The sequence below is a fragment of the Echiichthys vipera genome (assembly GCF_963691815.1).
Source record: "Echiichthys vipera genome assembly, chromosome: 8".
Classification (NCBI taxonomy): Eukaryota; Metazoa; Chordata; class Actinopteri; order Perciformes; family Trachinidae; genus Echiichthys; species Echiichthys vipera.
In genome coordinates this window covers 7,014,560-7,041,763 of record NC_139833.1, presented here as the reverse complement: position 1 = coordinate 7,041,763, position 27,204 = coordinate 7,014,560, and the positions used below count along the sequence as shown (strand labels likewise).

The window sequence follows — 27,204 nt, the reverse complement described above, 5'->3', positions numbered from 1 at the left end:
CCATGTGCTAGATAAAGCTGACACAGTGTTACTGGAAACAAGAGCGTCCCAATAAACACTGAAAAACAGACCTGACCCAGTCTGACGACAGCCAACTGTGAAAACTGAATGCCAGATATAATTTTGTTAACTGGCACAAAGTAAACAGTTTGTTCCATTTTTGAGAGCTTTGTTCTTTCATTTGTACCCGTCAAGGAGAGTATCACAGACTGATAAGCATTCAGCTCAGAAATGTCATCATGGTTGTCTAATTGGCACGAAGGCCACACAAAGTTCAAATAGAACAACAAAAAAGGCCAAGCAGAAGAAAAACAAGTCAGGATCCCTGCAGGGAAGTTAACCCTTTTTCTTTAGCAGGATCAATTATACAAGTGACAGCAGGGGAGAGGATGTTTGGGCAGTACTGGGCTCAATCCAAGGCCCTTTTGTTAAAAAAACACAAGTTCCACCTTGTTGTCCCTAAACATATCATTCAGTTTAAGAAAAAACTTTTTTTTTTAGACACAAAACTGGCGTGTCTGCCCTCAAACGGTCTTTCTTTATCTGGAAGGCTTGAAAAGACAGAGAGCAGGGCAGAGAATACATATGAGACGCAACTGCAACTATGATCCTTGCAATAATCGGGAAATGTGTCAGACAACGGGCTTCGTGCAACAACCAGTCGTACAAACCGATTCGTTCTTTAGTGGCTTGTATGAGTGATTTAGAAGAACTTGCTGCATTCACCAGTTTTCTCGTAGTTTGAATTTTTCTTAGGTAGAAACACGATTTATGAGTGGTCCAGACCTGTCATAGGAGTCATGTGATGCAAACCTACAGTTTAGATCGTATACGTTATTACTTTGAAGCAATTTTGAGTTTGTATTAGTTTAGTAGTATTATGGTATCAGATTGGTGCATAGACTTGGGTACTCGCCGATACTCATACCGGCATCTAAAAGCAGTGTCAGCTGGATACTGGTATCAGAACAACTCTACAGAAAACTGGCTACAAAACTGACAAACAAAAAAAATGATGTGGCCTGTTGACACTTAACAGCGCGGCATGTTTTATAAATGACTTCCGTTGGCAAATTGCAGATAAAGTTGCAACATCATCAGTGTCCTTGAACGCTCATGCAAGTATGTTCGCAATATTGTATCTACTCTTGAAACGTCAGTATGACCGAGAGGAAATTTGATGTTGCAGACGGCAGCGTGCATGTTGCAAATTGGGTGAAAGAGCCCAGTCAGGCTGGCGTCGCCCTGCACACAAAGAGCTCACAGCTGCTGAATGTCGCGTCGTTTCTAAATGAGCATTTAAATACAAACATTAACTCCTGTGATGATTGAGGACTGCTGAACTAATTAATACATCTATGACAAACCCTCCCTAATTAAGATCTATGCTACTGTTGTTAGAATATAATACAATAAGAACAAAAATTCAACCCCTCTTATCATTATTATGACATTTTAATTTATTTTAGAGATGATGAGGCTTCTGCAAGTGTGCACTTTGGTAACATGTAGTTTTACATTTTAGTTTCTAAAAGCCAAAATGGTCCACAAAGTCACACTTAAGCTTAACCTCCCCTAAATGAACAACATTTCACATTATTATTTCTAGCATGTCTGTTGCTCAATTTGCCAGCAGCATAGAAATAAAGAGGAATAACTGTTCAGATCCTGAAGACAAGGGCAACCAGAAGTAAGGGGGTCAAAAGTCAGAACCGAAGGGATCTCAAAACAGCAGGAGTTCCTGTAAACTGTACAAAAGGTCATGCAGAAAGGAGAAGTGCTGGGTGAACACAGAAAAGTCAAAGTGTGAAGGAGCATTTTTTTAAACAAGGCAGCAACGTGGTCTGGGGGACTGTTTATTCACACAGAGCACAAGATTGTCTGCTTATTGTTCCAAGTTCATTAGAAATTCTGTGGACATTAGATGTGCCTGAGAGACAGCTGTTACCTTTTAGTGAACTTTAAAACAGAACAAACGAGCCCTCGGAGGCCAGTGACGAGGGATCTCATTATAGCACACTGAAGACCAACTGCGCTTACGTCTTTGAGAAAGGGTACGTTGTTTTGTTGTGGGTAGAAACGATGCGTGTGGTCATCGATGCACTGCAGACATGTTGACATCAAGTCAATAGGATTTACTGCAACTCATGCTTGATGCTACAGTAGATTGCGTGTCAATAACATCTTTAGTTATTAGTTATAGATTCCCAGCATTAGAATTATGGACGAGCTGTGTGTGTCTAGTTAGTTCATTAGTTTACCGACTTACAAACAACAACAACACAAACATATAAGCAAATGCAATGTATTGGATCCAAACAATATTCCATATAAGATTGAATTATGAAACAAAATGGTCACGTTCAGACAAGTATGCAACATAACAAAGTCATCCTTGTCCGTCTATAAATACGGTTCATTTACAGTGTGGAGATGTTTCTTTTCAGGGCAATAAATAAGAATGTAATGCATCATGCCATGTTTTCTCCCTGTGTATAAAACATCACCTGATCTTCCCACCGGGAGTGTCCTCTCAAAACTAAGGAACTGGGAAGTGCTAAGAGAAAGGGTGGGGTTGACCCTGTTGCTATGGGTGTTGTCATGTTTCATTCAACTGTGATTGGCTGTCTTTGGGTCTTTGTCAGTGAATTCTTGACAAAAATACTGTCCGTTTCTATAAAATCAAATTATGTCACATGAGTAATAAAGGCTAACAGCTCGTAAACAATCAGCAGGTATCCATGTAAGAATCCTCGTAATGATCAGACTAAAATAACCACGATGACGGTGAGAGGTGCAAACAACAACAACAGTTTTGACTTCTTGTCCAACTTGTGCATTAAATTAAGGACATTATTAAAAGGAAAGAGGGAAGTGTGGTAAAATACATGCAGCTTCCCGTTACTATTGAAGGTTTCTATTCTAAAAGCTTGAGGGGACTACAAGAGGGATTGTTTGTGATTTGTGTCTCGGAGTCCTCTTAGAGTCTTAAATGTAGGAGCTGCTTTTAGCTCTAACGCCCAGTTCAGACCAAAGATTCACAACAAGATTAAACCATCTTAGAACGTTGCAGGTAAACGTTGCAGCGTTGTGAACTGGCCCGTCTTGACTCAAAACGGCTGATGTTGTCGCCTGCGACTCGGGCTCATCAAGTGTCCAGCAGCTGGTTTTAGTACGCAAGACAAGTCGCCTGTTTCAACAGTCACTTAAAAACTGCCAGCTGGTCGAAACGGCAGTTTTGGACGGAGGCTCAACGAGAGAGAGAGAGAAATAAATATAGCTAGAGAATAAACAAAAATAGGGAGTGCCATAAATAACAAAGCAGTGAATTAGGGAAATAAAAATGTATTTTCACTGTTTCATCACTATGGAAGAGATGCTACAGCGTCTCGTCTCATTGGTGTAAACTTAAAAAATTTGAACATTAGGACTGCAGACTAAACAGTTACTCCAAAAATGTGTGCATCGAACACTGGAATTTGGAAATCCACTTTGGTTTTGAATCAAAAGGCTGAATACAATTTCAATAGATCAAAGAAACTGTCACTGATAATTTGTTGAACTTTAAAAACTAAAAGCTAAAAAAGGAAACTCATGACGCTTGATGCCACAGTCCAAAAATACAGCTGCTCATCTTTATTTATTCCACTAGATTAGGCTGCCAAAACCCACTTATTGACAAATCGTATTAGTGTTTCATCAAGGCAACGACGGGCTGCAACTTAGACGCTCTCAAACAAGAAAACACAACAGAAAGACTGCTGGATTTCACCATCGGCTCCATGGACGCAGCTGCATTGGACTGTTTCAGACACACAAAAACAGCAGCGACTGTGCATCCTTACAACATACACGTCCTTTCATTTAAGAAACTTCAGCTTGTCAGTTTCATCTATGAATATAAAATGTGTAAGAGAAAGGCTGTCTTCATCGCAGTGCTGCATCACACAGAACACTATGACTTTGGTTATCTAGAACGTGTCCTCTCTGTCCTCTCCTCTGTATCTGTCTGTGATTATACTGATGTGGATGCAGACTGCAGTGCAGAGTCTCCGTCCTTCCCCTCAGACCTGTGACGCACTTCACCTTGTCAACATGTTGTTACACTGGGGCGTTGTGTCTAAACACCGAATCTGATATAACTTGCATCGCTGCTACGGAAGTGCATTGGCCACCTCAAACCACTGGAGTTCCCGTGACACTTTATTCTCATCCGCAAAATGAACGCTTCGAATCAAATGCCACTTCAGGTCAAATCATATGAGGACCTCACGCCACTGCTGCTGCTGCTGCTGATGATAATTTGACCGTGACGTAAACTAAAGGGAGCGCCATCAGAGTGGAAAATGGGAGATTTGGAACGATTTTGGAGGGAGGGGATTAATCCGGGCGTGGAATCAGCAAAGGATTTAAGCTCTTTGAATGTTTATGTGGGCAGCTGATGGGCAACAGAGTAAACAGAGACACCATACACTAACAGGAACCTGGGCCTTCAAGGTCCTGTGATCACAAGCATCGTCCTTCAGCAACTCACTAAAATCTCTGACCTCCCTCTACACCGAATGATCCTATCCAGCCCACTGGATGACTGTGCATTGCAGAGATGCATGAATTGCAATTTTTCAATATTCCCATCCGTCCACTAAGCTGGCATTCACATAACCTGACTCCACCAGATGGATTGATTCACATGATTCTCATTGTCGCTGCATATCCATCTGGGAACTCTCGTTTGGAGATATTTTGGGAAGGGGCGATAATACTGGTTGCTGATTGGATAAACCATCTGTCTATCACCAACATACGGGCCAAATCAACCAATCAGATCATCGAAGCATATGACGTACTAACAGAGTTGAGGCAAAGCTCAGAAAGTAAACAATATGTCAGTAAAGGACATTTGCCGTTTGTGTAACGTGAATTTACGGATAAAATGCACAATTTCAGGTGCCCAGACCATATTCCAACAGAAGGATCCAAGAGAAAAAAGAGGTAGTGATTGGCTTGCTCGATACACTGAACAGTCGCTTCTTTTTTTATATATATTTTTTCTTTTCCTCACACTTAAATCCGCCTCAAAACCAACGCTGATTGGTTCGGTCACTTGGCAAACTTTGCTGCCGAGACGATTGTCTTTATTTGGAGCCGATACAACTCTTGCTCCCTCAATTTACATCATAAAAATTACAAAATGATGAAAACAAACGTTACGAGTATCAATTTTAAATAAAGGAACGTTTATTGAACATAAAAAAGGCATCTCCAGCAACACAGAGCTGTCTGTGGATGTCTGTCTGTAAATAATGCCGGGAAAAAACTATCGGCAAAAGTAGCAGCCCGCATCGGCCCATACCGTTATCACTAGTATTTTTGTCTTCGAATGTATCATTTCGTCAAAGCACCAGTTAAAAATCCAAAGAAGGCTAAACAACAGAAAATGTCCACATTTTAAAAGCTAATCAATTAGTTGTCGTCGTTTCAGCACTAAAGAACAGAAATGTGGTTGTTTTTGTGTCAATTTGTTTCCAGTGTTTCTTTAAATTTTGGAACAAATCCTTCTTTAAATGCAAAATCAAGACTTTGTTCCAGAGCGTTTCTTGGTGTTGCTGTTTGACGTCATTTAAAATGTATCCAAGTTATCTGTCCAGACTCTTAACACTGAATCTGAAAAGAAGACATCCAGCGGGTAACGCTTGGTTTGACCGTGACCGTTTTAGAGTCCGACAGCGGACGGTCAAAGTCACGAACAGCAGGCGTCTTTGTTGACCATGAAAACAACTTGACTTGATTTTGGAGTTTGTTTGGAGCCGTGAAGAAAGGGCAGAAACGTAAATGAGTCAAGGCTCAACAATCGACAACAGTGTTGGACACACCAGGCACATGGCCGGGTTTCTACAGGAACAGAGAGATAAACAAATATGTTTAAGTGACCTGACGAGATCCCTTAACAAAGCAGATAAAGCTCTTGAGGAGACTCAAACAAACAAAAGTGTCCTGATCCAAACCCCCGAGTCTGTACGTCATTAATATTTACACAATTATATCTTCAGACAGCCGAAACACAAGACGTGAATTCATACTTGTGCTGCGTGATATGAGTAAACCTTTACTTGTGATCATTTCGACTGATATTGTATTTACGGTCTGATTCATGATATTGAAGGGAATCATCATTTTTGCATCATTATTCTCAATATCATTGAAAAACAACGATTTTTCTTCCATCTGTAGAATACAAACTTTTAAGCTCAGAATGTTCAGAATTCAGAATGTTAGTTTTATTCACATGGGCCCCCAAATACTTGAATACAGCACTACTCTATATCGCAATTTGGACAATATTAGGATTAGACGTGTCGTTGGGCCTAAAAAAAAAAAGTTTGGTTCCTGTTGGTCGTCTGTTGTGGTCACGGGTAGGTAGGGAATTTGTCTTATTGTGCGTTGCTCGCTGGCAGTTCAGGACATTCCAACAGGAAACAATGTAATCAAAGGGATTACGTCAATCATCATTCAGCACTACGGCTCATCTCATCATCAGGTTCATAGGTGCTGGTTGTCTTAACCGTTCCCTCTTTTCAGCCACCAAAATGTGATTACAGATATAAAGTTGATGCTATCGAACCCCAAGACATAAATCATGTTTCGTTTTTGGGCCAAAATGTCACATATCAAAGTAGTATATGAGCAAATTTGTGGACCAACATAAAGGAAAACAGATGGTTTCGGGTCGACTACGATCCATTTTGTCCACCAAACTGTACAAGCACAAACTAATGAACCTATCAGCTGCATGATTAACGCCTTGTGCAGTTCTCAAACTGTGGAGCAGGACAAGACTTTAGACTTTCACCTCTGTAAAGCTTCACACGACGCTGCTGACCCATATAAAAGTAAGCCATCAGACTGAACTGGGTTTTAATGGGACTCAAAGATCAGTTATGCAACTTGAACAGCCTTGATGGCCCAAGTAACTGTCTCTAAACTCTGAACACAGCCGTCAGTAAAACTGCTTTAAGTGCCCAAAGTAGTTTATTGTAACACGATATGTCCACGCGTCTCTCAAGACGACCACTCCCTGTGCGTTTAAACCCGCTGACGCAGAACAAAATGTGAAGTTTCTCAAACCCTTTGGGCTGGAGACAGAGCAAAAGTCCAGCTGCTGGATCTGCACACAGTGATTCCTTTAAAACTAGACTTTCCTGACGGGAAGAGGTGAACAGTGTATCTGCTTTATCAATCAAACAGATAACAACTGACACACACGGATAACCTGTGTACACACTCAATGCATACAGCTCCTCTATGCGTGCGTGCGTGCGTGCGTGCGTGCGTGCGTGCGTGCGTGCGTGCGTGCGTGCGTGCGTGCGTGCGTGCGTGTGTGTGTGTGTGTGTAGACTGACCTCCAGCTCCGTCTCACATCTGTTGATGTCGTCGGTGGACTGGTTGAGTTTCTCCAGCTCCCCCTGGAAGACAGAACCAACAAAGAAGAGTGTAATACAATATCTGGGGGTACAGGAGGGGGAACCAGCAACATCTGGAGTGATTTAAGAAGAACACAGGACACAAAGGAAGTTGAACATATTCATATTAAAGTCAGGAAACTGTCCTGAAGTTACATAAAAGTTAAATATCAAATATCCAATTGGTCTTTTGTGCTGCTGTTCAGTTTTATATCATATTAGACTGATTATCTTTGAGTTTTGGACAAACAAGACATTTAAAAACATCACCTTGGACTTGGAAAATAATCGTTAGCTGCAGCCCTAACGAACACACAATTTGTCGATCAACTATTTTGACAATCAATTAGCCAAATCAATTATGCTTAGAGGTTTTGTTCTCTCACCTGCACAACTTCCTTATTTTCCTAGCTCTGTTTTTTTTTATTGTGCTTAATGAAATTAAGTTATTTTTCCAGCTGAAAATACAGAAACACTTAATCCAAGGTTCGAACACCTTTTCCAGGGTCAAATTCAAGCACTTTCAAGTTCAATTTTCAAGCTTTTCCTCACCTTGTAGCTGTGGTAAATTCCATATTTCTAATAAAAATTATTTCTGGTAATTAATCGTTTAATTGATATAACAACATGGTAAAGCCTATCTTTGTATGCTAATATGAGTTTAATATGTATTAAGTATTTTTTTCATTTTATAAGAACAAGATTTTCTGAAAAATGAATGCTATCATAGCATTCATATAGATGACGTAATTGTATATCACGATACGTTGATATGAATTCATCGAGGGATCGACCAATATGGATTTTTTTAGGGCTGATGCTGATTTCGATATTTTCCCCGATATGGGGATAAACCTGAAAAACACAAATATCGGCCGATACGATACACCTAAAAAACAAGATATCGGCCGATACGATACACCTGAAAAATGCAGATATAGGCCGATACGATACATCTGAAAAACGCAGATATCGGCCGATACGATACACCTGAAAAACGCAAATATCAGCCGATACGATACACCTGAAAAACGCAAATATCAGCCGATACGATACACCTGAAAAACGCAGATATCGGCCGATACGATACACCTGAAAAACGCAAATATCAGCCGATACGATCAGCTGAAAAAAGTAAACATAGGCGGATACGATACACCTGAAAAACCAGATATTGGGCGATACGATACACCTGAAAAATGCAGATATAAGCCGATACGATACACCTGAAAAAACAGATATTGGCTGATACGATACACCTGAAAAACCAGATATCGGCCGATACGATACACCTGAAAAATGCAGATATCGGCCGATACGATACACCTGAAAAATGCAAATATCGGCCGATACGATACACCTGAAAAATGCAGATATAGGCCGATACGATGCACCTGAAAAATGCAGATATCGGCCGATACGATACACCTGAAAAACGCAGATATCGGCCGATACGATGCACCTGAAAAATGCAGATATCGGCCGATAAGATGCACCTGAAAAACGCAAATATCTGTGATAATTTCACCCTGCCAATGTATCGGTCTGTCACTAATTTCATCACAATAAGATTTCATTGAAAGAGGATGACAGCCATTGATTTATCATTATCACTTTTGTTTGTACTTGAAAGACAGTCACTTTACCTTTTTCAACTTAATATTATGTTATTGTTTAACAGACGTTTATTTTTCTTACTAATATTAGTGGCTGTTTCTGAGTTTATCCTCGTTTTTTAATCATTTAAATCAACATGGAGAGGACTGACTTTGTCAAACATCTGTATCAATTTAACCAGAATATAATATCAACATTAAACTGTCACGACTGGAGGTAAAACATATAAAATACACGGTTACAGAACATATAACGAGGCTGAATCATGCTAGGACTTTTGGCCGTTAGCTACCGTTACCGTTAACAGTTACCGCGGTGCGTTTGAAGACCGACAATAAGGCTGGACTACATGAACCCGTGTATCGGTGAAAACCACCAATCAATAACTGTGGTCTGTAAAGATGAGTTTACCTGGATCCTGGGGTCCACTTCTTCATCTTCATATTCAGCCTCGTCGTCCGTCCTGAGCTCCTTCTCTTCATGGTCCATGTTGTTGGGAGGTGAAGGACAGATGTAACGTTAACAAGCCGAACAAAGAGACGTTACCACGGGACTCACAGGCTCGTCCGTCTCAGCCGGGTCACGACACGGACGGATTCACGAGCTTGTTGCTTTAACGTCCCCAGTTTGAATTGATATTAAAAGAAGTGTTTTTTATAGGAGAGGGACATCTCGGCTTGTATGCATCCAGCAGGAGCTGAGCAGCGGCAGCGGCGTCTGTCCCCGCTGAGCTCTCCCTCCACACTGAGCAGAGAGCCCGGTGCTGAAAAGTCCTGAGCTCCGCTACAGACCGGGAACGCCCCCTTCTGAGAGGCTGGGTTGTATGAGGGGTTATTAGTGCCATACAGTGGCGAGTGGTTAGGTTTACATGTTCATTTTATTTGATTATATTTGTATGTTTTTATCTTTTTATGTTGCTGTACATGTTCGAAATAAAAAAAATAAAGAAACTTTATATATTATATTAATTTGTTTTTACAGGTAGGAAATGAGTCCTTACCCCAAGTGAAGGAGTTCAAGTACCTCGGGATCATGTTCACAAGTGAGGAGACGATGGAGCGTGAGTTTGGCCGGAGAATCGGAGCAGCGGGGGTGGTGTTGCAGTCGCTCTACCGCACCGTTGTGACGAAAAGAGAGCTGAGGAAGGCAAAGCTCTGGATCTACCGGTCAATCTTCGTTCCTACCCTCACCTGTGGTCATGAAAGTTGGGTCATGACCGAAAGAACCAGGTCACGGGTACAAGCGGCTGAAATGTGTTTCCTCAGGAGGGTGGCTGGAGTCTCCCTTAGAGATAGGGTGAGAAGTTCGGCCATCCGTGAGGAACTCGGAGTAGAGCCGCTGCTCCTTAGCGTTGAAAGGAGCCAGTTGAGGTGGTTAGGTCATCTAGTAAGGATGCCCCCTGGGCGCCTCCCTAGGGAGGTGTTCCAGGCACGTCCAGCTGGGAGGAGGCCTCGGGGAAGACCCAGGACTAGGTGGAGAGATTAGATCTCCACACTGGCCTGGGAACGCCTCGGGATCCCCCAGTTAGAGCTGGTTAATGTGGCCCGGGAAAGGGAAGTTTGGGGTCCCCTGCTAAAGCTGCTGCCCCTGCGACCCGACCCCGGATAAGCGGATAAGGATGAGATGAGATGAGATGTTTTTACAATGTATCCATACTGTAACCTAACTACGCCAGGTGGATCGATTCGCATTTGCTCAGCATATCCATCTGGGAACTTTCGTTTGGAGATCTTTTGGGAAGGGGTGAAAATACTGGTTGCTGATTGGATAAACCATCTGTATATCACCAACAACCGGGCCAAATCAACCAATCATACCTACAAAGTGTATGTTGTACTAACAGTGTCAGGGCAAAGCTCAGAAAGTAGACAACATGTCGGCAAAGGATATTTGCCATTTGTGAAACTCAAATTTCCGAGTAAAAGTCACAATTTCAGGTGCCCGGTTAGAGACCAACAGAAGGATCTAAGAGAAAAAAACATAAGTAAGCAGCTTGCTCAATAACTACGCTCATCTCATCCGCGGAAGCTGCCATGTTGTTTAAGCTGAACAGTCGCTTCTCGTTTCGTCACACTTAAATCTCAGAAACCAAACCTCAAAACCAACGCTGATTGGTTCGGTCGCATGGACAACTTCAGTTCAGTTCAGTTGGTGTGCGGACATTCATTGAGAAATGTCAGTCAGACAGGCAGAGATCTTCAGAGAGTTATTCTGCATGTGTATCGGACTGGGGAGAAGAGAGAGTAAGTTGGGTGTCATCTGCGTAGCTGTGATAGTTCGACAATTAGTCGATTGACACAATTCGCAATAATTGTTTAAGAGTAAGTTTTAATGGTTCCAGTTTTTTTACAAATGCGAGGATTTGCTGCTTTTATTCAGTTGTAACTCCAACATCAAGCTCTGGCTGTCTTTAACGTGCTGTATTTAATGATCAGTGTGGAGTTGTCTTCTGTAAAAGATAAATTCCTCAACCTAACTGTTCTTGGAACAAACAGATAACATCTTGTTCTGGTGCAGGAAATACTGTCAGAAGCACTCATCAACAAAGTTAGATATGAAGATAATCCCATTAAGCCTCAGACTGAGAGACAACATGAAATATAATTACAGACAAGGATTTTATTATAGGCTTCTACATGTAGGTTAGGTATGAAGCACATATTGAATTAGTTCATGAGTTTGTGGTGATATTTTTATCATATTGATCATTCTTGCCTCCATTAATGTCCTTATTTAAAACTCAGTAAATGTTGTTGACAGAGTTTCTGAGAATAATTTCTAGTTTAACAAAAGCTTTACTGTCGCCCAGATAGATGTTGATAACTTTAGAATTACTAAACATATTCAGCTTCCTATAATATCTTACAAAATACATTCTAGTTAACGCTGTGAAATGGCGGTTTTGTTTTGGCAAGTTGTATTCTGAATCTATACATATTGAAACTATAGTAAAAGTGTTGTTATTATGTCAATATGGATTTCAAAAGACCATTCACTGTCTCTTTTTGCTGTAAACCGTACACGTCGTCAACGTAAAAACAATACAGGCAAAATAGCGCTTTCTATGTCACCTGATTTCCTTCTTTGATCCGGATGTGTGTCAACACAGTCTCACACCCAACACGTCAAAAACTGACGCTTGGTCAGGGGCCTTTGGCGTTAGTTACTGACTAAAACGGTCTCCTTAAACGTACAAACCCGACGCAGAGGGATTTCAACTCATTCCAATGTAAGCCCGTCCGCGGCGATATTTGAAGCTCAGGCCTCTCCTTAAACGTACAAACCCGACGTTGGGTGTGAGACTGTGTTGTGATGTCACCGCCTGAAATCAAGATTTTAGATCAAGACTGTATTTCCTATTTCTCAAATATTCCAAGAAACACATTTTAGTTACTGTTTAGTGAAGCTAAACATTGCATTGCCCTGATTGGTTGTAGGTCTAGCTAATTGCATCTTGAGGCATTTTGGTCTGCACCTGATAGGTGGAAATCCAAAATGAACATAATCAAATTTCAATTGAATGTTATTTATAGTGTCAAATCATAACAAAAGTTACCTCAGGACCTGTTCCATGTACATTAGGTCCAGACATACTCTGATTTACAGAGACCTAACAATTCCCAGAGAGGCTCCAGACCAATACATATTTTTATATATCATTAGAGTCCTCCAGCTACAGTGAGTGCAATTTGCAGCCTGCACCGCATTCGACAATCATGGAGAACACACCACACTTGTCTCCTTACTGAATACACCTAAGGACAGACTCTCATCTGCTGTGGAACAAAAAACATTCATATCACTTTGAAAACAATTTCAGATATGCAAAGGGGACTCAGGGTTTCTGCACACGTTTCTATCTGCATACCGGCATCCCCCATCACATCTTTTGTTTTCATTCCTGCTGCTCACCAGAGGAGAACGCACTGGGAGCTCACAGATTGAAAAGACAGAGGCCTGAGGTGACATTACACAGGGTTGCATAACCAACACAATGTGCCCGCTCACCTCAAGGATGGAGGCTGATGGAGGCTGATGGAGCTGCTCAGACAGAAAGCGCTCTGATTAGCTGAGGCACTGGGTTAGACAAAAGAAAACAAACTCAAGTGACTTTTCTACTTGCGAACGCATGCGGATAAAGATGGAGGAATTGTAATTCTGTTCATTTGAAAGATGTTTCGCACGTTTATCTATGTATTTATTTAATACAGCAGGAAAATGATAATCTTAGACAATCTTTATTATTTAGAAGAGAACAAAAATATATATTTTTAATGAGGCAGAATAAGTAGATCCCTTTTTTAAGAATTTTAAATTGGAAATTATACTATTTTGTGGGAAAAACAGATCAGACAAATTATTGTTCCAAGCATAACTGATATTATGTGCAACAATACATGTCTGGAGGGGATCTTTAAAAAAAATGTGGTTTGATGAATGATAAATTCAACTAAAATCTAAAATGCTGAGTTGAGGGACAGGAGATTTTAAGCACATTTTGAGTCATTTGTGTATTCAACTTAAATCCAGTCCCTTTGTCCTTTATGTTGAATTTACTTGAACAAACCTTTCTCATATGCATTACGTAAATAGTTTATGTGGAATCACTTGCATCAAATTTGTTAAGTAAAATCAACTTATCCAGGTTTGAATGTGAAGGTGAAGATACGCAAACATGTGTCACATTTTCTGGGGCCTTCTACTCCCCGCAGGGCGGTCCAGAGACGCCCTGAGCAGCCCGAAGGACATCCAGAGTCACGTCAGCATGTTCGGCGTGTCCTCGAACTGCTGGTGATTTGTCTGAATAACAGGATATGTCAAAGTCTTCCTCTCGCTGCTCCTAAACCTCGGTCACAACCTTTGGCTCACTGACCGCTGAGTGTGTGTCTGAGTTTACTGTCATCCTGATGTATTGCTACTTCCAGACAGGAAGATCTGTCTTTCAGAAAGGTAACTGATAGTGATGTATGGAAGATATATTTGGGGTGCAATACAGGGAATAAAATAAAGACATGTAACCTTAATTTGTAAATATTCAGTATGAATAAGAAATATAATTGTGATTAAGTTTCAGAAACACACTGTGTGTTACACTTTGGAGACAGTGTGTTGGTGGTCATTTAGCATCTATTTGTGATTGGGTTTTTTTTTTCAGTAGACAAGCTGCAAAGGGCCACAGGTTGGAGTCGAATGTGCAGCTGCTGCCTCAAAGGGCTTCAGCCTCTTTACATGGGGCGACTGCTCTAACCACTGTGCCACCGGCCGCCACGTTATTTGTCCCAGCAGCTGAGTGACCGGAGACGGGCAAAAACCAGAGTCAATATAGGCCAAGCATTCACTCCATGGACTGAGAGAAAGGAGTTCAACGGCAGTAAAACGCACGCCCAAAGATCACTATCATCTTTACTTAGTTGTAACAGCTAACGCTAACGGTAACTGTCAGTCAAACTCCTCTGCAATACTTGTTTTTATGGTGCGATTTGCCGGAGGAGATGGGTTCAAACAGACTCAAACAGACCCGGGTCTCCTGTAGGCTACTGGGCCGGGTCTGACCAACCTGGCAACCTGACTGCCGCAATTATTTTTTTGTTGTTGCAACTACGATCTAGAGACACTAGATAGCGGTGTTCTGCTCATCCTCACAATTCAACCTTTAATTAATTATCATTACAATCTTATAATTAAGTGACTGATACTGGAGATAAATAACTCCACAAATGAAGACATGACTGTTCTATCACAACATAAGATGCATTGACACAATTCTCATGTGGACAGGACAAGACGTTGTCAGCAAATTCCTGATATCTCCTGGAAACATGGAGGTTTTGTCCTGATAAAGGAAACACTTGAATCTGAATCAGAGAAGCCTCTGTACCTGACACTCCCTCCACTTTGTCTCCTCATTTCATTCCCCCTCCTCACACTGAGGTCTGCCGTGTAACGTTGGTGATCTAGGAAATAATACTCAGTCCTCTTGCACTCTTTGTGAGTAACTCTGGATGAGAGTGTCAGCTTATTGGCTACAGTGTGAGTATAACTCAATGTGGACGGCGAACAATGTGCTGAGTGTTGCACGCAGCAGAGAGACAGTGCTTGTATTGACAACACAAGAGAAGCAGATTGTATCTGTTTAAATGCATTTAGGTGGACTCTCCCGAGGCACTCGTTGTGAGTGGCTAGTGTCAGCTAAATGCCTGGATGGTTGACAGGGAAAAGGGCCAAATTTGATAGTAGAGGAGGGCAGACTTGCAGAAGAGCTGACTCTCTCTGCCTAGACAGTCAGTGCTTTCTTTCAGTTCGTAATTAGCTGCTGATTACAGGCTAGAGACAGTGAGGGAACCATCCAAATAAAAAGACAAATAATGACGATTTATCTAAAATCATTGGGGATAAATACTGCCTCATTTTCAGTAAAAGGTGACGGCTGGGGTTAGGCATCAAAAAGACTTGAATAAATATACTACGTCACCTGATTTCCTCCTTTGCTTTGGAAGTAATTTTTACAGTAATTAATAAACAGTGCATTACTTTTCCTACTTAAATATATGAACAGTGAATGAGAACAGCCTGTGAGTGTCGGGATGACAGATTTGACATTAATGAGGGTGTATATAGATGGCTGGATTACTGAAACGGGCATCCGGGTCAGGGGAACACACACAAAATAACTACAAATGACCCAAAATGACTAAAGAGATGCAAAATAGGCACAAATGATTGACACAAATCAATCAAAAACAAACACATTATGACTACAAACAACCAGAAGAACGCAAAATGACTAAACTTGAAGCAAAACAACTATAAAAACAATGACTCAAAAAATGCAGAACACCACAAAAAGATGAGGAAATAATCAAAAACCAAACATAAAATGGCCACAAGGAGGTGCAAAGTGACTGAAAGTAGACTTTGAGTTTGGCTGTCTAGTTCAGGACGGGGGCCTCTTACATGTCTGTGCCCCGGGGCCCCCGTATCTGATGATCCGTCTGTGGGTGTATACTGCTCAGGAAGTTACATAACAGCTTTGGAGACCTTGATGCAAGGCTGGACACCTGAACTTTCTGTCCCCATCACTTTGATTTCCTTTTCTGCTTCCTGATGGCAGGATGAGGAACTGGGACGTGCTGTTCTTTTCCGGGAGCGCTCACGAGACAGACGATCAGGATGCAGCGACGTCCAAATACATTCATATCATATGTTTTCGGTCATTTAGCTGCAGGAACGACCTGTTCGGACCAACATACAGAACACTGTATGAGAGAATCTATTCTGCTTTACTGGTTCATAAGGAGGTCAGGGGTCCATGCACCAGGGCAATATGACGGGGATGTGGAAGACAGGGGGATACAAGGCGACAGGATTTTAAGGTGGCTATAAAAGAGAAAGTTGCATCAATATTATTATTTCACACCATCAGCTTTTGAGGTACCTGCTGCCAAAACAACAGTACCATGCAGAATCATTTTCAAGTATGGTGCATCAACTTGGGTTTTTTGTTTCTGTGCTGTACACATTTATAATTGATCATAAATCACTGTTTAACTCAGATAAAACAAAATTAATGGTGTTCTCTAAAAAATCTGACTGACTGTCCCAATGAAGTGAATAATATTAGAAAACCAATTGAACGAGTATCCACTTGATTTCTGATTTGTGCCCCAAAAACATATTTATGAACATCTTTTTGTGGTGGTTTTGCATCTATTTTTAATCATTTCACGTTTCTATGTTGTGGTTTTGTTTCTCTGTGGTCATTTTACATCTATTATTAATCATTTTGCGTGTCTTTGTCGCTATCATGATGATACGTTTTATCAATATGAAGGGTACAAGGACAAAACATGGCTAAAAATATTAAAATAACATCCTCTAGTGGTCAACAGCAGTTGGTACAACTCATTATAGGCATCCTCTATGTTTGAAGTATGCTTCCACCCTTTAAAGCATTTTTGGCTTCAACTTCATCAACGGAACCGTTCAAAACTGATGCTGCAAATCAGTGGTAACACTGGCAGACACTGGAGTTACCTTTAATGAGAGAAAAACACATTTACGATTGTAAACTGTTGTAACATCAAGAAAAAGGTGATTTCAGATCTCCTGGTTTGCACAAAAAGTGTTCTTCTGAAGTTTACTTTTGCTTATTCTTTTGTAACGCAGTTAGCTAGCTACTAGTTACTAGTTACTCTGCACTTCTTTTGCTAGCTGCGACACACTTTACCAGGCTAATTAACCATGCAAAACCATGCAATGTCCAATCTATCCCATTATATGGCTTTGCATGATTGAAATGTTATCCCCCGGCAACTCCTTTGTACCTCAAAATAGGGTAATTATATCGTTTTTATTATTCCCTTTATAGTAATTCTCCATTAGGTAACTAGAAAACAGGAGGCCAACTGGGTGGGGCTCCAGACGCCCCCATCAACTATGTAATAGTGCTTCAAACATAATCCCCATTTCTCTTACGTTCTTTTGCTTTAGGGACATCCCAGGTCATGAACCAAAGTTTTGCGAATTTATTCATCAGGTCTGCTATTTTGATTCAGGTACTTCCCATTGTCTCATCCATCTACGTCCACTCTGCCTCCTCCACACTTCCCACCAGCTCTTTCATTTCCCTAAACGCTCATTACAAACACACTTTTAGGTCACAGAACGATTAGACATTCTTCAAAGTTAGCTTTTCTAACCATTCACTTGTTATTCCTGAAAATCACGAATACGTAAAACATTGACTTAATTCCATGCATTTAACTTGTGGTACAGTCACATAATAAATCACATTTATATATACTGCTTTAATGATTATAATCACACTTATTTATAACCTATGTTTCACATTTTAAATCTCTTTCTCAGTCTAACCTCCGTGTCCTCTATCTGTTCTTCCTCCCTACGCTGGAACTTGGATCTTTGTTTGGGGATGACAGGTCAGGTATTGGAGACATAGCCTCAATAATCGATGAGCATTCAGGTTGATCTTTCTCATTTCCTAAACCATCCGTAGTGGAAAGAGCCTGCTTCGTCCACGCCGTATTCTTCTGGGCTGCCCCGTCCTGTTTCTATGGCTTAACAGAGTTATTACTGTATCTGTTTAGGGACCCATAAGGCATCCTGAGGTTGGCATCAAAGACTGTTCTTTGGTTTTCTTCGAACACCTTATATCAACACATCAACTTTGGGATATGTAGTTGTTTTTAACATAGTAAGCACACAATAATCATGGAAGTGCATTAAAATTAACAATTACAATGAATACACGTTATGTTATGCGTATTTGTGTGATTGTGTGATATAGAGAAAGAGAGATACACTGATTGCGGATGTGTCTGTTGTGTGAGTCTCATTTAGGAAGGAAAGAGCTGGTGCGCAGCTCCTTCTCACACATCCAATAGAATTGTTCATGACAGGTGTCCAGGAACCAGGACGAGGATGACGAGTCAATAGATGCACAACCATAAGAAAAATTCATCCAAACAGCTCTGTTCCGATAATTCCAGTTTCTACACAACAAAAAGAACATAATTTCAGTGACTAAATGCCAATGTGTTGAAACATCGCTCCTCATCATTTGGTGATAAACATTCAATAAGCCTTACTCAAAAGACGGTACGCTTCCGTCCACATATGTCCACGTCCACAAGTCTGATAACGTGTCTCTGCGACCACTCAGGCCAATCCACATTTTGCCAACAGCTCCAAACCTACGAACAATTCTCTGTTGGAAGGAAGTGTAGTTTAAATACTTTATCCATTATAGCTCATGCGGTTAACAGTAATCGAAAATTGGCTTCAGTGTAATATCACTATATATGGTTTATATAAGAAAAATCTCTTATACCTCTTCTGTTCTATCATTCAAGATCACCAAATGAGATCTTTTCCTCGCACAGTTTTGTCTGGCATACTCCCAGGAGCCCATCGTAGAGGAAATCTGGTAACAGGAGGACATGTATGTCTGCCATCCTACGGGACATTGCGAGGCTTCTTCTTGTTCTGCTCAGGAACAAGCACAGGACAGGAAACATCAGGATAAGATCGGATGGCACAAACATGACATGTCTGGACTAAAATTGACGTTAAAAGTCAGGGGACCACAAAGGTCAAAGGGATTCATCCCCGTTGACTATGAACGTCTGACAAAGATGTCATGGCAATCCATTCAACATGTTTTAAGAGTGGTAGACCAACTCAATGACATTGCCACCCCTAAAAAAAAATCTATGAATTAACAAAGGTTTTGGAAAAGAACCTTACCCATAAGTGCCTTTATCTGATTTTCTTGTATGATGACTTTCTCATTTAACGTGTTCTTTTCTTCAATCAGGCGGCTGTTATTGGCCTGCAGCTCTTCATTTTCCTTTGCCAGTTGGTCTTTCTCCTGAAGCAGATTGGCTTTATCTTGAGACAACTGATTTTTCTCTCGAATCAGTCCTTTTTTCTCTCGATCCAGTTTGCCTTTCTCTCGATCCAGTTTGCCTTTCTCTTGAACCAGTTGGCCTTTCTCTTGAACCAGATTGTCCTTTTGTTGAACAAGTTGGCCATACTCTTGAACCAGATTGTCCTTTTCTTGAACAAGTTGATCTCTCTCTAAAATCACGTCTCCGATGTCACCACCCGACATCTTGGTGAAATTGCCAGTCGAGGTGTTGCTGCACCTGTTAGAACACCCAACTAGAGAGGGAAACATAAGCAGTTTGTGACCTCTGATGTTTCACATTTAAGGTTCATTCAATTAGTGAGCCCCTTTTTAATTCCTAGGTTGTCAAATACCCCCGTTTTGTCATGACCCTCTGTGTTTGATACCAATGCACAATGTACCCCTAAGCGTCTGTTGAAACGTGCTGGGCTTTTAATTGTTTTCCCAGCCATAGCAGGATAAGGGCACACTCACACTTCTTGTTTATACTTCATCACATCATAATACGATACACTCATTGATCGACATTTTCGCAATGCGTTGTTCCGTCGACCTCACAGTTCTTGTGCGTTTTGACCAAATGTTTTTGATTATTTTCATCTCACCAAATCTGCAGTAAACATTACACCTCCGTATCAGACCGCCGCAACTACTTCGGCAGCATCTTTAAAAGGTCTGTCACATGGAACAGACGCATATACAGTATATTGATATCAGGAGCGCCTTCTATGCCGAAGCCCACCTCTCTCAGCCAGGCCAGGGCCAGAAAGTGTGCCGTGCCCAGGCACTCACACAGAACTAGACTTTGGCCGTGCCACGGTATGAATGCCAAGTATGAGTGCGCCCTAAGATGCTAAGAGGAGGTGCTCCAGGATTAAGCGTGGAAAAAGTCTTGGGGGAGGAGACCACTTTTCCTGTCCATGTATCTTTCATGTCCAGTGGGTCACTGTAGTTATATTACAAACGCACTTATTTGTAACTTATTTGTAAGTTAGAGGTGAGAAGGGGTTGCAGCTGTTCAGTGTTTTGGGGAAATACACCTATTTACTTTGAACTAATAGGGGGAAAAACAGTGTCCAAGCACTATATGAAGATATCACAGATGGTACTATCATAAGAGATTACATCGGCTGTCGGTTTGACACAGTTGTTTTATAAGTTTATTATTGAAAATTATGTTTTTTTTGTGTGTAATTTTCTGGTGGAATTCCACCCACAACATGATATAAATATATGTACAGCATGATGACGAGTGCTTCTGCTTTTCAGATGTCTTTTCATTCGCTGGATTCACTTCCTGAAAACTGTAATAGTCTAACTAATGTTGTAACTATTGCCCCTTTTTTGTGGTGTGATGTGAAAGGCGGGGGCCGATACTCACCAGCTTGTAACCGAAATGAAACGTTGAGAGCGGTCTGTAAGATGCACAGCAGGCCGAAGCTTACTCCAACAAATCTGACGATTTTTGACCCTCCTACAGGTAAAAACACACAAAACGTCCCCTACAGTTATATAATCAACATTAGAAAAAATACAGTTGTTATGGCTTTAGTCAACCCCATTCATTTTCTACCTCAAACTAATGTTTAAAATCTAATTTTTGGTTTATATTCTGACCTCTGTGGATAACGTGTTTATGCTTTAGCCTGTTTTCCACCTCTGCGTTTTATCACCGTGTATAAAAAAACAACTTAACCCATGAAACTTGACCACACTGTGCAGATGAGACGACATCCTCAAAAACTTAGAGGAAGTAGTTAACTTTAAAGACTTCTATGAAAATTCCTAGACATTAAGTGTGATGTTACATAAAAACCTTGTATTTGATAACTTACGGCACATGATCTTTAAATTTTACAGTAAACAGTTGGAAAAGGGATTATTAACGTGCATATCTACTTTAAACATATATATATTTAATACTTAAATTCAGCGTCATGACTCAAATAAAAATGTGACTTGTTGGACATGAAAAAGACTGAAACTAACAAGTAACCTGATGTGTGCGCCTCTCCACGACATTTTAATACGTAAGAAGTCTCTAAAAAGAGTCAAATGTTTATTTAAAAAAAAGGCACAAAAACACAAATTGCAGGCACATTTATATTTTGGTAGTTTTGATACATGCAAAATCAAACAATGTATGAATATGCTGCATTGATTAAAGGAAGATTACAAACAAAAAAATTAAATGAATGCTGTCTAACCTTAACGGAAATTACAATCTGCACGTGTAAAGAAGAAACGTAAAGGATCAGAGGTCACACCGGAGACAGGGATAGAAAGAAGTGCTGTAGCAGGAACAGAAGAGATCACCACTCAAAAGTAAAATAAATAAATAAAAAATATGTTAACTTACCGGAGACATTCTGACCTGAAAGCTGGTTTTGTCTTAGCTCCTCTCTACTCCTCCTTTCCTCAGCTGGAGAGTTGACATAGTACCCAAACTCCATTCTTCTTACAGTGACGGCGCTGAACTAACTGTTAGAAAAGGCACCGTTTTGACCCATAAATTGTAATCATGACGATGGTGCGTGGGGTGATTTCACCATTTCCTATTAATACAGACTGATTATGATGCAATGCAACAACAGTGTCCATGCAAAAAGCCTTACTTGAAACTTAGATGACAACACAGACGTTAACGACTTAACCAATAAAATATTTGGCATACAATTGACAAATATATTCACTCCACGGCCTCCAAGCGTACACTTCTCACGTACAGTAAACACCTTCCTGTCACCAGCAGATGTTACATTGTGATTCTAGCTTAAGTCCTGTGCAGGAAGTTAGTCTTAAGTTATCCTATTTATACCTCTGTTTTGCTTGAAGAAAGAAGAACTTGCTATTTAGCAACGTCAGGTTCTTGAGAACTAGATAACACACACAAAAGAAAACCATGTCGAGAGACAAATGATCAAATAAGCTGGAAGCACTTTATGGAGAGTTGTTGCGTCCTCTCCCAGGTGTTTTACAAATGCTTGCACCATTATGAGGATTGATTGGTTTGAAGTCTGGTGGAAACAATTGCATTGCTTGCTGTTGAATTGTGCCATATAAACTTAACTTGACCTGAAACCCCAAACTGTCCTTTGAAAGATGGACACAGCTTGTATTATAATACGCTCATCAGTGAAATATATAACACTGCATCAAACATAAAAAATGGTACTATGCAATGTCAAAAAAACTTTATAACAATGTAATGGATAACTATCAAAGATCAAAGTGTTACATTTCTGGTGGTCAGAGGGAATGGAAATGCTGCTGAGCGCAGAGATGAGCAGATGAGACGCATCCTCCACCCACACAGCAGCAGACACTTGCATCGTGCAGCTCAGCAAATGTGAAATCACTAACTGAGCGTCGTGATACTTTCTTTTTGCCTCTGCCATTGTGAACGCGTGCTGTGTTCCTCCTCGTGTTCCTCTTGTGAAGTGTAACCTTCGAGTGCGTGTGAGCTGGAGGATGGCTTGGCTTTCTGGACCTGCAGTGCTGCTGTTGGTGACCATGTGTGTGTCATCTGCTCAGGAGAAGGGTTAGTCAACAGCTTTTATATAAGTGGGCTCCTTCTTTTTATTCTTGATACATGACAGAAGTGGTTTCGCTTGTTAAAATCAAATGAAGCCTGTTAAAACAAAGGGAAACTAAGCTTCGAGTTATGAGTGGAGTATATTAAAAAGCCTATAAATTATATTAATAGTGTGACTTCCACTTTTTTGGAATGATGGAAAATGTCTCTGACAAAGAGAGAATTTGATATACAGTATATATTAAAACATTTCTAATCTTAATCTATTCAGTTGTGAGGTCATATTGAACACGTGCATGTCCATACGGTACAGGACATGCAGAGGGTAAATGCTAATGCTTTAGTGCTGAAACATGCAGATAGAACTACACGTGAAAATTACTTTTCGGCACACTGTCACAGCAAAATAAACGATAAAACAAATGCATATTAAAAGTTATGCATCTTGAGTGGAAAAACATTTCCGTAAACTGAAATGAAATACTTTGATTGATTTAACAGATTTAAAAAATAAATAAATAACAAACAAACAAACATAGCAATGCAAGTCACAGATGACTAAGGTGCCCAGTATAATTCTATAGGCTATATCAACAAACATTACATCTTTCCACATATAACTAAAGAGCTACCAACAAAGTGCCCTACTAGCATACATACCTACAAGCATATTACTACAGGTGTATTAGCCTGGACATACTAATACACATACAAACTAACCACCACCATCATTTCTAAGTATTTCTCTCATTGTTCTCGTGTTTAAACCTACGACAGGATTGGAAATCTACCCCACATTGTTGACGATGACATGTACAAAAAGGTATTTCGTCTGTCACCCTGCCTCTACTTAAATATCCCTGAAAAAAGTAACATGAAATATCTTAGGCGTATGTCTAACTTTCAGACTTTATTGATTATTACATAACATATTTTCCTTTTCATTGATTTAGGATTGCAAGTGGAACAAAATACGTGGAGAGAGAGAGAGAAAAAGTTAGAGAGAGAGTGTGTGAGAGAGAAAAAGTTAGAGAGAGAGAGAGGGGGGGGATGGATGGATGGATGGATGGATGGATGGATGGATGGATGGATGGATGGATGGATGGATGGATGGATGGATGGATGGATGGATGGATGGATGGATGGATGGATGGATGGATGGATGGATGGATGGAGAGAGAGCGAGAGAAAGATAGATGGATAGATAGAGAGAGTCTGTGTGAGAGAGAGAGAGCATAAAATATTAGACTAAAACATAACGTCAGAAACGTCTATTTGCTGCTGAAAATACTTTCAAATGTACTACATTTTCTGCAGCACAAACGTCATGTGCAAGTTTTCAGTTTGTGCTAAAAAAAAAGAGAGAAAGAAATAACAACAACTGTGTATAACTGAAGAAAGAAGAGCTCACGATCCACAAGCCCACCCTGTTAGAGCCCCAGGTGGTCTCTAGAAAGTGGTGAGTGTAAAGTCCACAGCAAAGAACACAATGGGGGGAAAAAAACAAAAAAACAACTCCTGTCTACTTTAGCTCACACAACTCAGCAGTGTCTCCAGACCAATAAATCCACAATCCACCATAGAGCCGTTGAGTGAAGGTGGTCTGGAGTCCTGGTTTCAGAGATGCTGTAGCAGGACACGGTTCCTGCCTTGTGATCCAGATACACTCCTATTCTGGAGGACTTGGGGCCTGAGGGTGAAGTTCTGATATTGTTGTGTCTGAGAATATAACTAATGTTGAAACATCCTAATGCCCAAGACTTGTCATTGTTACCAAATCGCTCCCTGTTCTGCTGATATCCTTGTATGCGACGGCTACTGACACGCCTCCACAGCTGCTTGGGTATCAAACCAAAAACAAAAGATAAGAGTTATGTCTAGATGTAAATACTGTATTTAATCTTCTCATCTAACCCTCTGCAACAAAATGAATGTTAACAACCCAAAATGTCAAACAATTCCTTGAAGCTATTTAATGTAAATCAAAGAGTTTATACGATGCAAGCAAGGCGGGAACTGCCTAATAACTATTTCTGCATTTCTGTTTTGTTTCCTCTGTGCTTCAGTTACCTTAGAGGTCAAATACCCCAAAAGTACCATCACCCCTGCCAGAGGCTCGTCAGTCAAACTATCCTGCAACGCGTATTTTGACTTAGAGAGCTGCGGTCTGCTGCATGTTGTATGGTGTCATATCACTAAGCAAAGTGTTGAGCTGACCGATCGCGGCAAGTACTTCACCACAGTGAACGAGACCGTCTCTGATGACAATGTGAGGCGCAGGCAGGTCGTGACAGAGATCCTTGACCTGACACCAGAGGACGACGGTCAGTTTCAATGCAAGGCTAAATGTGACAGTGGAGAGACGGCAATGGGACATTACATTTGGATCACAGTCAAAGGTATTTTCATGAGGAGGAAAATTATATTCGCTCATTACTGTTTCTCTGAAACTCACTTTAAAGTGTAATTCTGGCGCAAAATCATCCCGTGGTCTTTTTCGACACTTCCATACATCAAATAAGCCATCGAGACAGTTTTTTTTGTGTATGAACTATTAAAGTAGAAATACTGGAGAGTCACTAACAGTCGCTAACAGCCGGACGTGGCTAACACTGATTAGCTCAGGGCAGTACGGTGAAGGCATTAAAACGTCTTTTTCAGACACTTATACTGCTCAGAATAAAACCCAACCTCTGCAGCAGCATGATAAGAGTCCCTACACAGAAAACAAAGCACTAACAATGTAGTTAGAGAACCCAGAGTTTATTAAAAGACCGTTTTAAAGACTTACCAACTGGCCCCTGTACCAGCTCCTCTCATAGTAAAGTCCATTCAAGTAGATTACCAAAGTCAATCCAAAAGGAAGGAGCCCATTGGTGCTTTGTTTTCTGTGTAAGGACTCTTCTCATGCAACTGCAGAGATTTGGTGTTATTTTGGGCAGTATTGGTGGTTAAAAAAGACGTTTTAATGCCTTCACAGTACTGCCCCGAGCTTATCAGTGTTAGCGACACTCCCGTATTTCTCCATTAATAGTTCGTACACGAACAGAACTGTCTCGATGGCTTATTTGAAGTATGCAAGTGCCGAAAAAGACCATTGGATGATTTTGCGCCGGAGTTACACTACGCGTTGACATTGTCATTGAAATTGCCTTGGGTCATGAATACAGTTTTGCGGGCTCTACAAAAACAATCCATCTGAAACAGTGCAATGGTAAAATACACTGGTGATCAAACCAGTGTGGCTGTGGTACAGCGTCACCTGTCCACACCTTTGGTACAAACATATATCTCAACAACTACTGAATGGACTGACATGAAGTTTTGCACGGACATTCAAAGTCTCCTGAGGATGAATCCTACTTACTTTGTATATCGCTCCTGCAGAATTGATTTAATCTTTCTCAACTGGATACTGTGGACGGCTAGGAGGCAATTTTTATACTATAGATGCACACTGATGCCTTGCTCTGCTCTTTTATGTTCTCTTGCAGGTTGATCCTCTGACTGAGTTGGCTCTGTTCGGAATCTGATTCGCTGGATCAGCCAAGCAGACATTCATGCGTCTGGGTTTCTTCTTCATTAACAAATTCTCAATTGATTTTCCAGAAACAATACAATACAAATAGGATCTAATCCCTACTGCCTACCCCTAAGTAACATCAGGACAAAGACAGGATGTAAAAATGATGTGGTTCTTTGCCTAAAATCCAAATAAGATCGTGCTTTTCTTCGGTGGGGGAACAAAACCCTGCACAAGTTTCTAAAGTGAAAGCTGAAAAACTAAGGAACCCAGTCTCTGTCAACACAGAAAACTTCTGCAACAAAACGGAAAAAACTTAAAACCTTTAAGTACCTTCTGTTCTGACTTGTGCCACGGTGTGAAAAGCCACCGCAACTATAAAAGCTGCATTTTGTTTGTAGCACTCTGAGCAATTTGCACTCATTCAGTTTCCTTTTCGCTACCGTTCTTAAACACAAAGCCACATCTGTAAGTTGAGCAGCAGCAGCAATAAGTCGCCTAAACCATGTGATCTATATCAGCCACAGCATCTGAGTCACACACGAGTCCGTACTCCAGACCTCTCAGATCATCTGGGACAGGTCTGATCTGTGTCCCCTGAGTTTAAACCAAGCATGGAGAGGCAGCGTTCACTTTTTAT

General features: G+C 40.8%; 2 protein-coding genes across 2 annotated transcripts in view; both read right to left on the bottom strand.

The window, feature by feature from the left end:
- Positions 1–9,809, bottom strand: part of sh3bp5b (SH3-domain binding protein 5b (BTK-associated)) — a 38,717-nt gene extending 28,908 nt beyond the window's left edge. The window contains exons 1-2 of the mRNA XM_083918191.1: positions 9,489–9,809; positions 7,401–7,463 (exon numbers count right to left, since the gene is read on the bottom strand). Of these exons, the coding sequence (XP_083774317.1) occupies positions 7,401–7,463; positions 9,489–9,566 (141 nt within the window). The 5' untranslated portion in view covers positions 9,567–9,809. The remainder of the gene's footprint in view (positions 1–7,400; positions 7,464–9,488) is intronic.
- Positions 9,810–18,373: 8,564 nt separating this feature from the next.
- On the bottom strand, positions 18,374–21,955 carry LOC310950402 (killer cell lectin-like receptor subfamily B member 1B allele C). The gene is made up of 6 exons (XM_083918194.1): positions 21,866–21,955; positions 20,888–20,980; positions 19,344–19,760; positions 18,928–19,082; positions 18,686–18,804; positions 18,374–18,589 (listed from the first exon to the last, which is right to left on the bottom strand). The coding sequence occupies exons 3-6, from the start codon at positions 19,708–19,710 to the stop codon at positions 18,430–18,432; spliced, it is 801 nt and encodes a 266-aa protein (XP_083774320.1). The 5' UTR covers positions 19,711–19,760; positions 20,888–20,980; positions 21,866–21,955; the 3' UTR covers positions 18,374–18,429.
- Positions 21,956–27,204: the final 5,249 nt, after the last annotated feature.